The 13,841-nt window shown below is 53.9% G+C and overlaps 2 protein-coding genes across 3 annotated transcripts in view; both read left to right on the plus strand.

The window, feature by feature from the left end:
- Positions 1 to 12,409, plus strand: part of LOC113991389 (protocadherin beta-15-like) — an 18,238-nt gene extending 5,829 nt beyond the window's left edge. The window contains exons 1-2 of one of the 2 annotated variants that reach the window (XM_027727661.2): positions 7,751 to 10,464; positions 11,873 to 12,409. In XM_027727661.2, the coding sequence (XP_027583462.2) occupies positions 7,766 to 10,464; positions 11,873 to 12,032 (2,859 nt within the window). In that variant the 5' untranslated portion in view covers positions 7,751 to 7,765 and the 3' untranslated portion in view covers positions 12,033 to 12,409. Of the gene's footprint in view, positions 1 to 7,750; positions 10,465 to 11,872 lie in introns of those variants that run through there. The other variant, XM_039387890.1, reaches the window with a different exon arrangement.
- Positions 702 to 4,549, plus strand: LOC113988364 (protocadherin beta-15-like). Its single transcript, XM_039387892.1, has one exon. The coding sequence runs from the start codon at positions 866 to 868 to the stop codon at positions 3,305 to 3,307; it is 2,442 nt and encodes an 813-aa protein (XP_039243826.1). The 5' UTR covers positions 702 to 865; the 3' UTR covers positions 3,308 to 4,549.
- Positions 12,410 to 13,841: the final 1,432 nt, after the last annotated feature.

The raw sequence follows: 13,841 nt of genomic DNA on the forward strand, positions 1-13,841 counted from the left end.
TCAAAAGTCTGGGAGGTTTTTCCTCGTTTTGTCCATTTCTTGAGGTAATGTTGGGTGGGTCCATATGTGTCAAGAGCCTGGCGATGCTGATGGTAGAGTGTTCAATGCCGTGCCAGTGCTGTTACCGCTGCGCTGTCACTGCGGAGGCTCCGGGCGGGTTTGTCTGATGGGGAAGTCGGGTCAGTCTTTCCGAGCTCAGCCTCTGCCTCACGCTGCATTGGGAAATGCCTTGTGCGACTTTTATTGCCGCGTTTCTCAAAAGGCACTGACTCGCGTGTCAGCAGCAGGGAGCTCAGGACTTCCCGCGGGCTGGGGGCAGCGGGGAACGCGGACAGACTCGGGACAGGTGACGGAGTTCTCCGTGCTCTCGGAGTAAAGCGGCGGCTCCTCATGGCTCATCCCGACCCTTGCCGGCAATTCCATCCCCGCTTCCATGTGCGCGCGTCCTGCCCCGGGCTCAGCCGAGGGCGAGCGGCGGCACCGCGCGTGTGCGCGCGTGTCCGTGGGCCGGGCCGAGCGGCAGCGCGGGCAGCGGGCGGCGGCGGGCGCAGTCCCAGCGCGCACCGCTGGGTGGTGGTCTCGGCTAAGGCGCCGCCGAGCCCGACCCAGCCCAGCTCAGCACAGCCAAGCCCAGCCCAGCTCACAACAGCCCAGCCGGGCGGAGCGGGCAGCGGCTGCGGCACCGACCGCTGGGTCTGCCAGCCGAGCCTGGGACACCGCGGCTGCACTCCGGGCTGCGGAACCGACCGGAATACAGAGGGAGAAGAAGGGCACCCGACCGCTGCCGCTTTCTGCGGGGACTACGCGAGAGATCCGCGAGAAGGAGATCGGACACCGCCGCCGCCGCCGGAGCCGGAGGAGGGCCATGGCGATGGCAAGGCAAGTGCTTTGTGTGTGTGCTTTGCTCTCCGTGCCGCTCGCTCGCTCGCAGCCCATCCGCTACTCCGTGGCCGAGGAGGCGGACAGCGGCTCCCTCGTAGGCAACCTGGCGCAGGACGCGGCGCTGCCGCCGGCGCAGCTCTCGGCTCGCCGCGCCCGCCTGCTGGCCGAGGACGGCCGGCAGCACTTTCGCCTCGACCGCGCCAGCGGCCGCCTCGTCGTGGCCGACAGGCTCGACCGGGAGCAGCTGTGCGCCCAGTCCGACACCTGCACGCTCGCCTTCGAGCTGCTGCTGGCCGACCCGCTGCAGTTCTTTCGGGTCGAGGTGGCCCTGCACGACATCAATGACCATTCGCCCGTTTTCCCTGCGGAAAGAGTCACTTTAAGGATCCTTGAAACAAGCGACCCAGGCTCTCGTTTCCCTCTGGAGGGGGCTCTGGATCTTGATATTGGCAGCAACAGCGTCCAGGCATACAGCATCTTTCCCAAGAACCAGTACTTTACCGTCTCCTATGGGAGTCGGATTACAGGCAAGAAGTCTATCGAACTGGTCTTGGAAAAGCCTCTAGACAGAGAGGAGCAGGCAGAGGTGGATTTCAGCCTCATTGCTGTGGATGGGGGCTCTCCACCCAAGAGTGGGACCACCCAAGTCCATATTGTCGTCCTAGATGTCAATGACAATGCTCCAATCTTCACACAGGAGGAGTACATAGGAAAGGTTTTAGAAAACATGCCAAAAGGCTCTGTGGTTCTGACTGTGATGGCAACTGATCGGGACACGGGAATTAATGGGGATATGTCCTATGAGTTCAGCCAAGTAGTCAGCCAGAGTGACTCAGCATTTGAGATTGATTCCATAACGGGTGAAATTAAACTCACAAAGCCTCTGGACTTTGAGGCAGCAGGGACTCACGAACTCAGTGTGAGGGCCACAGATGGAGGGGGCCTTTCAGCAATCTGCAAGGTGTTGGTGGAGGTGTTGGATGTGAATGACAATGCCCCGGAGCTGGTGGTCAGTTCCTTCAGCAGTCCCCTCCCCGAGAACTCAGCGCCCGGCACGGTCGTTGCCCTCTTCACCGTCAGGGACCGCGATGCCGGGGCCAACGGCAAGGTCTCCTGTGCCCTCGACGATCAGCTCGTCTTCTCCCTGCGCCCAGCCTATAAGAATTACTATGAGCTGGTGACCGTCAGTGCCCTGGACCGCGAGGAGACGGCTCAGTACATCGTGACGGTGACAGCAGCAGACGCGGGCTCCCCTCCTCTGACGAGCAGCCACACCTTCACCGTGGCCATCTCGGACATCAATGACAACGCGCCTGTCTTCAACCAGAGCTCGTACACCATGTACGTGCGTGAGAACAATGTGCCCAGCGTGCTGGTTGGAGCCGTGAGTGCCGCAGATGCCGACGTGGGGCTCAACGCCAAGGTGACCTATTCGCTGTCAGCGGGGCAAGCGGCGGAGCGGCCTTGGTGCTCGTGCCTGTCGGTGAACTCAGAGAGCGGGCAGGTGTTTGTGCTGCGAGCCCTGGACTACGAGCAGCTGAGGCAGAGCGAGGTGGTGGTGAGCGCCTCTGACGCGGGCTCTCCTCCGCTGCGAGCCAACGTCACCGTCCGCCTGCTGGTGCTGGACGAGAACGACAACGCCCCGCTCGTGCTCTACCCGGCGCCCGACAGCGGCCCGGCCTCCAGCGAGCTGGTGCCCGTGTCGGCTGAGGCGGGCTACCTCGTCTCCAAAGTGGTGGCCGTCGACGCCGACTCGGGGCAGAACTCGTGGCTCTCCTACCACCTGCTCAGGGCCACCGACCCCGGGCTCTTTGCCGTGGCTGCCCAAAGCGGCGAGGTGAGGCTCAGGAGGCCCGTGACAGACAGAGACAGCGTCAAGCACAAGCTCGTCGTCCTGGTGCGAGACAACGGCCGCCCACCCCTCTCAGCCACCGCCGCTCTCAGCGCACTCCTGCTCAAGGACTTCTCCGACCTGCGCCAACCGCACGGCAGCCCCGCCACCGACGACCAGCCCGGCTCCCTCACCACCTACTTAATCCTTGCCTTGGTCTCCGTCTCCCTGCTCTTCCTCGCCTCCACAGCAGCCTTCGTGGCTCGCAGGCTGTGCAAGAGAAAGGAGCTGAAGGCTGCCCACGGGCTTGACGGGGCCGACAACTTGCCGAGCGGCCTGGCCGAGGCAGCTGCTGCAGGGACCCTGCCCCACCCCTACTGCTACGAGATCAGCCTCACCACGGGCTCGGGCAACAGCGAGTTCAAGTTCCTCAAGCCCTTCGGCCCCGGCCTGACACCACAGCCCTGGGCCATGGCCGGGGGCCCCAGTGAGGAACAGGTTTTCCCTTGTGTCCCTGTCCCCACAGAGGACGTGACACCGGACGATGCTGGGACTGTCTCTGCAGAACAGTTCAACCGTCTTTCCTTTAACTAGCACAGGGTCAGCACAGGTAGAGGTTTCATGCCTCATGATAGGAAGGGATGCAGGCTGCAGCCTGTGGCAATGGTTTCTGCAGAGTAAATCTGTACTTGCAATTGCCATAACCAAATTCTGGGAAACTGTAAGTCAGGGAATGCTTGTGTTCCACTAAAAATCAAGAAGCCAACAGAATAAAGGGACCCAAAACTCTTTCACTCAGACAGCAGTAGGTTTCAGATTGATTCAGCCATTTCTGACAGACTTAAAGAATGGGGTTACCACTCCCAGCTAAGCTCTTGTCTCTCTTGCTGTCACACAAGACAGTGGACCTCTTCTGTAACGGAATGGAGTAGTTAGGCAGAGAAATCTCATTCTTGCTGAAATGCACAGAGGCCTTTTCCCAGCTCAGATAAATTAGGATGTTGTGAATAATGCCATAGTGTTTTGTAAGCACAGCACTCTTTCTTTCCTGAGTTCTGGATGTGTCTGGATGAGATGTGTGGGCCCTGTGTCCTTTGCTCTCTTGACACTGTGTCTGTCTGTGCATCACTAGTGCTGCCTGGTGAATTAGGGATTTACTCCCATTCTGCCATTGCTATGCAGGCCATTCCAACCCAGCAGGCAAGGAGGGTATTTTGACCCTTTCAGTACATCAGTCTCATCTTCTCTATTGCAGAGTAGAGCAGCAAAATGCACAATAAGATCTTCCTTTGGCCTATAGGAAGGGTTGGGTGTTCTGTCTCCTTGCAACACAGCAGCACAAACAGTGTTGGGATAGACTGTAACTGTACAGAGGTGTGAAAACATATTTGTTGTGTTTGAGGTGCATTGCATGAAAACTCCACGTGTCCTTCAAAGAACATTTTGTGAAGGCAGAATCAAAATGAACTGGTGGAAAGGACATTGTGTTTGGCCTCCTCATTGTTTTTCCTGAATCTAGAGGCTTCTCAATGGAATGGAAAGCTATCCCCACATGACTTTCCAGTTTTATGTGAGCACATTTGCATTCTCTGGTGACCTTTTCCCTTCTACTCCCTGAACTGTGTTTGAGCATTTGCTTACCTATTCCTTTTAAGAAGGACTGTCACACCATCTCTAATAACTGATTTTTTGAATGATGTCTGTGAGGAATGGAATATCCAGAGAGCCTCACGCTGTGTTGTGCTGAAGTTATAAACTGTACCATTGTAAACTGGGATACCCCTGAGTGTAAAAACTGAAATAATCTGTAAGATTGAAATAAAGAGAGTACCTTAATTCCTGGCGTGGAGAGAGAAGTCTTTGTAGAGAAGTTCTTTCTGCGAAAGCTCTACCAAGTTTTTTCAAAAGCCTGGGAGTTTTTTTCCCAGTGTGTCCTTTCAGTGAGGTAATGTTTGGTGGGTACATGTCTTGAGTTTGGAGATACAGGCAATAGAGCGTTCAGTGCCCTGCCCATGCCCTGCCACCACAGCCCTGGGCCATGACCAGGGGCCCCAGTGAGGAACAGGTTTTCCCTTGTGTCCCTGTCCCCACAGAGGACGTGACACCGGACGATGCTGGGACTGTCTCTGCAGAACAGTTCAACAGACTTTCCTTCAACTAGCACGGGGTCAGCACAGGCAGAGGCTTCATGCCTTGTGGTAGGCAGGGATGCAGGCTGCAGCCTGTGGGAATGGTTCCTCCAAAATAAATCTACAATTGGCATAACCAGTTTCCAGAAACTCTAGTTAAGGGAATGCTTGTGTTCCAACCAAGAAGCAAACAAAATAAAGGGACCAAAGCTCTTTCACTGAGAGAGTAGTAAGGTTTCAGAACTGATTCGAACATTTCTGAGAGGCTATAGGAATGGGGTTAGCAGTCTCAGAGAACATCTTATCTCTCTTGCTGTCACACAAGACAGTAGACCTTTTATTCTCTTGTGTAAGGTTATGGCACAGTGTGACAGAGAAATCTCATCCTTGCTGGAATGCACAAAGACCTTTCCCCGCTCAGAAAAATTTGGATGTTGTGAGTATTGTCCTAGTGTTGTGTAAGCAGAGCACTCTTTCTTTCCTTTTTCTTTTCTTTGGGTTCTGGATGTGTCTGTCTGAGATGTGTGGGCCCTGTGTCCTTTGCTTTCTTGTCACTATGTCTGTTTATGCATCACTAGTAATCATCATGGCTGGGCTTCGGGAACGAAGATTTGGGGAGGGCTCTACCCACGTTTGTTACAAGCGTGTTGGTGGCTAAAAAGACCAATACGAGATAGACACATCCAGTTGCAAAAGGCACAGCAGAAACACTCCTTAGGTGGTATATTCTGCAAGACACAATTCTTTCTGCGTTGTCTTTTCTCCTCAAGGGTGACCCTGCTGCGTTCTCAAAGGCATCAGCAGCGTTATAGATGGTGTGTCTCCAGACCTCTCGATTGGAGGCCAGAGTAGGCCAGTTCTGTTGATCAATATGGGCAAGGCTGAGATGTTGTTTCAGGGAGTCCTTGTATCTCCTCTTTGGGGCTCCTCTCTTGCAGCAGCTGGTGGCAAGTTCACCATAAAGCAAGATCTGAGGGAGGCGGTGGTTGGTCCTTCATCCTGGAGACGTGCCCTGCCCAGCACAGCTGTGTTCTCAGCAACATGGCCTCAGTACTTGTGATTCTTGTTTGTTCTAGAACAGACGTATTAGTCACATAATCTGACCAGTGGATGTTTAGGATTATACGGAGGCAGCGTTGATGGAAGCGTTCTAGGAGACGCAGGTGGTGGCTGTAGATGACCCTTGATTCACATCCATATAAGAGAGTAGAAAGCACTATGGCTCTGTAAACACTGATCTTTGTTCTTTTCTTCAAGTGTTTTTTTCACCAAACTCTCTTATGAAGTTTTCCAAAAGCACTATATGCCTTTGCTAATCTGTTGTCTGTCTCCCCATCAATCTTACCATCCGAGGAGATGAGGCTGCCTAGGGAATTAAACTGCTGGACTGATTTGAGCTCTGATTGGCCAATGGTGATATGGGGATGTTGGGGGATTTCCTGAGGTGCAGGTTGATGGAGAACTTCTGACTTCTTCAAGCTGAGCTCCAGCCCAAAGAGCTCAGCAGCATCTGCAAAGCAGGATGTTAAACGCTGCAGAGCTGCTTCTGTGTGGGCAACAAGGGCAGCATCATCAGCATAAAGCACTTCTCAGACAAGATGGTTTAAGGTCTTGGTGTGGGCCTTCAGTCACCTTAGGTTGAAAAGGCTCCCATCAGTACGGTATCGAATGTAGATCCCGTCCTGATCATCGAGGTCTGCTGTGGCCATTTGGAGCATCACTAGTGCTGCCTGATGAATTAGGGATTTGCTCCCATTCTGCCATTGCTATGCAGGCCATGCCAACCCAGCAGGCAAGGAGGGTATTTTGACCCTTTCAGTACATTAGTCACATTTTCTCTATTGCAGAGTAGAGCAGCAAAATGCACAATAAGGTCTTCCTTTGGCCTATAGGAGGGGTTGGGTGTTCTGTCTCCTTGCAACACAGCAGCACAAACAGTGTTGGGATAGACTGTAACTGTACAGAGTTGTGAAAACATATTTGTTGTGTTTGAGGTGCATTGCATGAAAACTCCACGTGTCCTTCAAAGAACATTTTCTGAAGGCAGAATCAAAATGAACTGGTGGAAAAGACATTGAATTTTTTTCTCCTGAGTCTTGTTTCTGATTCTGGAGGCTTCTTAATGAAGTGGAAAGCTATCCCCTCATAACTTTCCTTTTTTGTATGAGCACATTTGCATTCTGTCTTGATGTTTTCCCTTCTACTCCCTGAACTGTGTTTGAGCAGTGTTTGAGTGTGTGCCTATTCCTTTTAAAAAGGACTGTCACACCATCTCTAATAACTGATTTTTTGAATGATGTCTGTGAGGAATGGAATATTCAGAAAGCCTCACGCTGTGTTGTGCTGAAGATATAAACTGTAACACTGTAAACTGGGATACCCTTGAGTGTAAAAACTGACATAATGTGTAAAAGTGAAATAAAGAGAGTACCTTAATTCCTGGCGTGGAGACAGAAGTCTTTGTAGGGAAGTTCTTTCTGGGAAAGCTCTGCCAAGTTTTTTCAAAAGCCTGGGAGTTTTTTTCTCAATATGCCCTCTGAGTGAGATAACGGTTGGGGGGTACATGTCTTGAGTCTGGAGATGCAGGCGATAGAGCGTTCAGTGCCGTGCCTGTGCTGTTACCGCTGCGCTGCCGCTGCAGAGGCTCCGGGCGGGTTCGGGGAAGGCGGGTCAGTCTTTCCGGGCTCAGCCTCTGCCTCACCCTGCGATGGGAAACGACTTGTGCGGCTTTTACCGCCGCATTTCTCGAAAGGGGCTGACTCGCGTGCCGGGCGCCGAGCGCTCTCGGCTTCCCGCGGGCTGTGGGCAGCGGGGAACAGGAACAGACGAGGGGGACGTCCAGTTGCTCCCCGTGTTATCGTACTCCAGCGGCGGCCCCGCAAGGCTCATCCCGACCCTTGTCGGCATTTCCATCCCCGCTTCCATGTGCGCGCGTCCTGCCCCGGGCTCAGCCGAGGGCGAGCGGCGGCACCGCGCGTGTGCGCGCGTGTCCGTGGGCCGGGCCGAGCGGCAGCGCGGGCAGCGGGCGGCGGCGGGCGCAGTCCCAGCGCGCACCGCTGGGTGGTGGTCTCGGCTAAGGCGCCGCCGAGCCCGACCCAGCCCAGCTCAGCACAGCCAAGCCCAGCCCAGCTCACAACAGCCCAGCCGGGCGGAGCGGGCAGCGGCTGCGGCAGCGACCGCTGGGTCTGCCAGCCCATCCTGGGACACCGCGGCTGCACTCCGGGCTGCCGAACCGACCGGAATACAGAGGGAGCAGAAGGGCACCCGACCGCTGCCGCTTTCTGCGGGGACTACGCGAGAGATCCGCGAGAAGGAGATCGGACACCGCCGCCGCCGGAGCCGGAGGAGGGCCATGGCGATGGCAAGGCAAGTGCTTTGTGTGTGTGCTTTGCTCTCCGTGCCGCTCGCTCGCTCGCAGCCCATCCGCTACTCCGTGGCCGAGGAGGCGGACAGCGGCTCCCTCGTAGGCAACCTGGCGCAGGACGCGGCGCTGCCGCCGGCGCAGCTCTCGGCTCGCCGCGCCCGCCTGCTGGCCGAGGACGGCCGGCAGCACTTTCGCCTCGACCGCGCCAGCGGCCGCCTCGTCGTGGCCGACAGGCTCGACCGGGAGCAGCTGTGCGCCCAGTCCGACACCTGCACGCTCGCCTTCGAGCTGCTGCTGGCCGACCCGCTGCAGTTCTTTCGGGTCGAGGTGGCCCTGCACGACATCAATGACCATTCACCCGTTTTCCCCGAGGAAAGTGTCACTTTTGACATCCCCGAAACGAGCGAGCCTGGCTCTCGTTTCCCTCTGGAGGTTGCCCGGGACCTTGATATCGGCAGCAACAGCATCCAGGCATACAGCATCTCTCCCGAGAACGAGTACTTTAGTGTCTCCTATGGGAGCGGGATTAAGGGCAAGAAGTATGTTGAACTTGTTTTGGAAAAGCCGTTAGACAGAGAGGAGCAGGCAGAGATGCATTTCAGTCTCATTGCCGTGGACGGGGGCTCTCCACCCAGGAGTGGGACCACCCAAATTCACATTGTAATTCTGGATGCCAATGACAACGCTCCAGTCTTCACACAGGAGCTGTATGATGTGCAGGTTTTGGAAAACGCACCACAGGGCTCTGTGGTCCTGACAGTGTTGGCAACTGATCGGGATGTTGGAGTTAATGGAGACATCTCCTACCAGTTCAGCCAGAGTGACTCAGCCTTTCACATTGATCCCATAACGGGTGAAATTAAACTCACAAAGCCTCTAGACTTTGAAGCAGCAGACACTCATGAACTCAGTGTGAAGGCCAGAGATGGGGGGGGCCTTTCAGCAATCTGCAAGGTGTTGGTGGAGGTGTTGGATGTGAATGACAATGCCCCGGAGCTGGTGGTCAGTTCCTTCAGCAGTCCCCTCCCCGAGAACTCAGCGCCTGGCACGGTCGTTGCCCTCTTCACTGTCAGGGACCGCGATGCCGGGGCCAACGGCAAGGTCTCCTGTGCCCTCGACGATCAGCTCGTCTTCTCCCTGCGCCCAGCCTATAAGAATTACTACGAGCTGGTGACCGTCAGTGCCCTGGACCGCGAGGAGACGGCTCAGTACATCGTGACGGTGACAGCAGCAGACGCGGGCTCCCCTCCTCTGACGAGCAGCCACACCTTCACCGTGGCCATCTCGGACGTCAATGACAACGCCCCCGTCTTCAACCAGAGCTCGTACACCATGTACGTGCGTGAGAACAATGTGCCCAGCGTGCTGGTTGGAGCCGTGAGTGCCGCAGATGCCGACGTGGGGCTCAACGCCAAGGTGACCTATTCGCTGTCAGCGGGGCAAGCGGCGGAGCGGCCTTGGTGCTCGTGCCTGTCGGTGAACTCGGAGAGCGGGCAGGTGTTTGTGCTGCGAGCCCTGGACTACGAGCAGCTGAGGCAGAGCGAGGTGGTGGTGAGCGCCTCTGACGCGGGCTCTCCCCCGCTGCGAGCCAACGTCACCGTCCGCCTGCTGGTGCTGGACGAGAACGACAACGCCCCGCTCGTGCTCTACCCGGCGCCCGACAGCGGCCCGGCCTCCAGCGAGCTGGTGCCCGTGTCGGCTGAGGCGGGCTACCTCGTCTCCAAAGTGGTGGCCGTCGACGCCGACTCGGGGCAGAACTCGTGGCTCTCCTACCACCTGCTCAGGGCCACCGACCCCGGGCTCTTTGCCGTGGCTGCCCAAAGCGGCGAGGTGAGGCTCAGGAGGCCCGTGACAGACAGAGACAGCGTCAAGCACAAGCTCGTCGTCCTGGTGCGAGACAACGGCCGCCCACCCCTCTCAGCCACCGCCGCTCTCAGCGCACTCCTGCTCAAGGACTTCTCCGACCTGCGCCAACCGCACGGCAGCCCCGCCACCGACGACCAGCCCGGCTCCCTCACCACCTACTTAATCCTTGCCTTGGTCTCTGTCTCCCTGCTCTTCCTCGCCTCCACAGCAGCCTTCGTGGCTCGCAGGCTGTGCAAGAGAAAGGAGCTGAAGGCTGCCCACGTGCTTGACGGGGCCGACAACTTGCCGAGCGGCCTGGCCGAGGCAGCTGCTGCAGGGACCCTGCCCCACCCCTACTGCTACGAGATCAGCCTCACCACGGGCTCGGGCAACAGCGAGTTCAAGTTCCTCAAGCCCTTCGGCCCCGGCCTGACACCACAGCCCTGGGCCATGGCCGGGGGCCCCAGTGAGGAACAGGTTTTCCCTTGTGTCCCTGTCCCCACAGAGGACGTGACACCGGACGATGCTGGGACTGTCTCTGCAGAACAGTTCCACCGTCTTTCCTTTAACTAGCACGGCATAGGCACGGGGTCAGCATAGGCATAGGTTTCATGCCTCCTGGAAGGCAGAGATGCAGTCTACAACCTGTTGGAATGGTTCCTTTAGAGGAAATCTGTATTTTCGATTGGCTTAACAACGTTCTGGAAAATTTTAAGTCAGAATATGATTGCATTCCACTGAAAACCAACAAGGAAACAGAACAAAGGGAGCATAAACTCTTGCACTCAGACATTCATATGTTTCAAGTCTGTTAAGGCCATTCCTGTGAGGCTTTAAGAATGGGGTTAGCTCTCCCAGCTAAGCTCTTGTCTCTCTTGCTGTCAGACAAGACAGTGGATCTTTAATTCTGTTCTATAACAGTATGGCACAAACAGTGGGACAGACAAAGCTCATCCTTGCTGAAATGCACAAAGGCCTTTTCCCAGCTCAGAAAAGTAAGGAAACTGTGAGTGCTCTGTCACAATTGCGTGTGAGCACCAAGCCCTTTCTTTCCTGCGTTCTGGATGTCTCTGTCTCAGATATCTGGGCTCTGTGCACTTCACTTTCTTGTCACTATGTCAGTCAATACAGCCACTGTGTTTTTCCTAATGTTCACTGGTGTTGCCCGCTGAATCAGAGAATTCCTGTCACTCAGCCTTTGGAAAGCAGGTAATTCCAGCTCAGCAGGCAAGGAGGGTATTTTGACCCTTCGAGTACAGAGGATTCATGTTCTTTATGTCAGAGAAGAGCAAGGAAATGCACACTAAGATCTTCCTTTGGCCGATAAGAGGGGATTGGGTGTTCTATCTCTTTGCAGTACAGCAGCACAAACATTGTTGGGGTAGACGATATCTGTACAGAGATGTGAAAACCTGTTCATTGTCTTTGGGTGCATTGCATGAAAACTCCAAATGTCCTTCAAAGAGCATTTTCTGAAAGTACAATCAAGATGAGCTTGTGAAAAGGACTTTGAGTTTGATCTCCTCATTGCTGTTCCTGGATTCAGTGAAACTTAACTGGGAAGCTGTCCCAGCATGACTTTCTGTGTTTGTGTTAGAGCATTTGCATTCTCCTTTAGGCCCTTTTTCCTTGTACTCCCTGAATTGGGTTTGAGCCTTTTTTGCCTGCTCCTTTTAAGGACTGTCACGCCATCTATAGTAACTGATACCTTTAATAATTTGTGTGATGCATGGAATATTCAGAAAGTCTCACATTGTCTGTGTTGTGCTGAAGTTTTAAAGTGTAACATTCTAAACTGGGATACACCTGAGTGTATCCCAGTCCCTTCGTCCCCAGCCTGCCACCACAGCCCTGGGCCATGGCCAGGGGCCCCAGTGAGGAACAGGTTTTCCCTTGTGTCCCTGTCCCCACAGAGGACGTGACACCGGACGATGCTGGGACTGTCTCTGCAGAACAGTTCAACCATCTTTCCTTTAACTAGCAAGTGGTCAGCACAGACAGAGGTTTCATGCCTCATGATAGGAAGAGTTGCAGTCTGCAGCCTGTGGGAATGGTTCCTGCAGAGGAAATCTGTATTTGCAATTGGCATAACCAATTTCCAGGTATTGTAAGTCAGGGAATGCTTGTGTTCCACTAAAAACCAACAAGGAGACAGAATAAAGGGATCCAGAACACCTTCGCTTAGACAGTCGTAGGTTTCAGACCTGATTCAGCCATTCCTGAGAGGTTTTAAGAATGGGATTACCACTCCCAGCTAACTTCTTGTCTCTCTTGCTGTCAGATTGAATCCGAAAAATCGGTCCGAGAAACTGCTCAGAGACTTTTTATCTTTAAGCAGCAAGGTATTTGTTTATTCAACGTTGGGAGCAAGCCAGCTCGCGCTGGACAAACTTGCTCGAAGGTTTCACACAAAATCAGCATTTTTATACAATCTTCAGATGTAATTAAATGCATATTCAAGTGATTACAACATCTATCTATGCATATTAATTATAGGCAGAGTATAGGTGGAGCTCAGGCGGGGCTTGGGGCAGTGTTTCTCTTGGCCCTCAATTTTGGTGGGTCTGGGGGCCTAAACTCATCTTCCTCAGCCTGACCTTTCTTCTCTTCCGTTGTTCTTGACCCTCTCACTGAAGCTTGGAAAAAGCCCTGGCTCCCGGCCTATTTCTCCTATTCAAATGTCTACCTGATCCTGTTGTATTTCTAATTTATTGCTTCTAGGCCTATTACATGTTACTGTACTATTCTCTTAAGCTTTGGTCCAGTAAGTAGAACAGAAAGAGCACAGACTGTCTTGGATGTTGGTAGCTTGTTAGCAGGCCCAAATTTCTTAGTTAACTCTTTTGGGCCTAGCCTCCTGTTTCAAGATAAGACCATGGACTCTTCTGTAACACAATGGCACAGTTGGGCACACAAATCTCATCCTTGCAGAAATGCATCAAGACCAGGAAAATGCACCCAGTTCAGGAAAATTGTGAATGCAGTGTCACAATGTCGTGTGAGCACAGGGCTCTTTCTTTCCTGGGTTCTGAATGTCTCTGTCTGAGATACCAACCTGTGGGAATGGTTCCTGCAGAGTAAATCTGTATTTGCAATTGCCATAACCACATTCCGGGAAATTGTAAATCAGGGAATGCTTGTGTTCCACGAAAAACCAACAAGGAAACAATGAAGGGGGCCAAAGCTCTTTCACTCAGACATGCTTCAGGTCTTTTAAGAGAGGCTTTAAGAATGCTGTTAGCTCTCCCAGCTAAGCTCTTTTCTCTCCTGCTGTCAGACAAGACAGTGAACCTTTAATTCTGTTCTGTAACAGTATGGCACAGAAAATGAGACAGACAAAGCTCATCCATGCTGAAATTCACAGTGACCTTTGCCCAGCTCAGAAAAGTAAGGAAACTGTGAGTGCTCTGTCACAATTACGTGTGAGCACCAAGCCCTTTCTTTCCTGCGTTCTGGATGTCTCTGTCTCAGATATCTGGGCTCTGTGCACTTCACTTTTTTGACACTGTGTCAGTCAATACAGCCACTGTGTGTTTCCTAATGTTCACTGGTGTTGCCCGCTGAATCAGAGAATTCCTGTCACTCAGCCTTTGCAAAGCAGGTAATTCCAGCTCAACAGGCAAGAAGGGTATTTTGACCCTTCGAGTACAGAGGTCTCATGTCCTTTATGTCAGAGGACAATGCACACTAAGATCTTCCTTTGGCCGATAAGAGGGGATTGGCTGTTCTGTCTCCTTGCAATACATCGGCACAAACGGTGTTGGGATAGAGTATAACTGTACCGAGTTGT

Source organism: Pipra filicauda, unplaced genomic scaffold (genome assembly GCF_003945595.2).
Source record: "Pipra filicauda isolate LSUMZ 115617 unplaced genomic scaffold, ASM394559v2 scaffold598_size243975_pilon, whole genome shotgun sequence".
Classification (NCBI taxonomy): domain Eukaryota; kingdom Metazoa; phylum Chordata; class Aves; order Passeriformes; family Pipridae; genus Pipra; species Pipra filicauda.

Coding starts and splice junctions, on each gene's coding strand:
- LOC113988364 (XM_039387892.1), top strand. CDS start 866: ATGGCGATGGCAAGGCAAGTGCTTTGTGTGTGTGCTTTGCTCTCCGTG.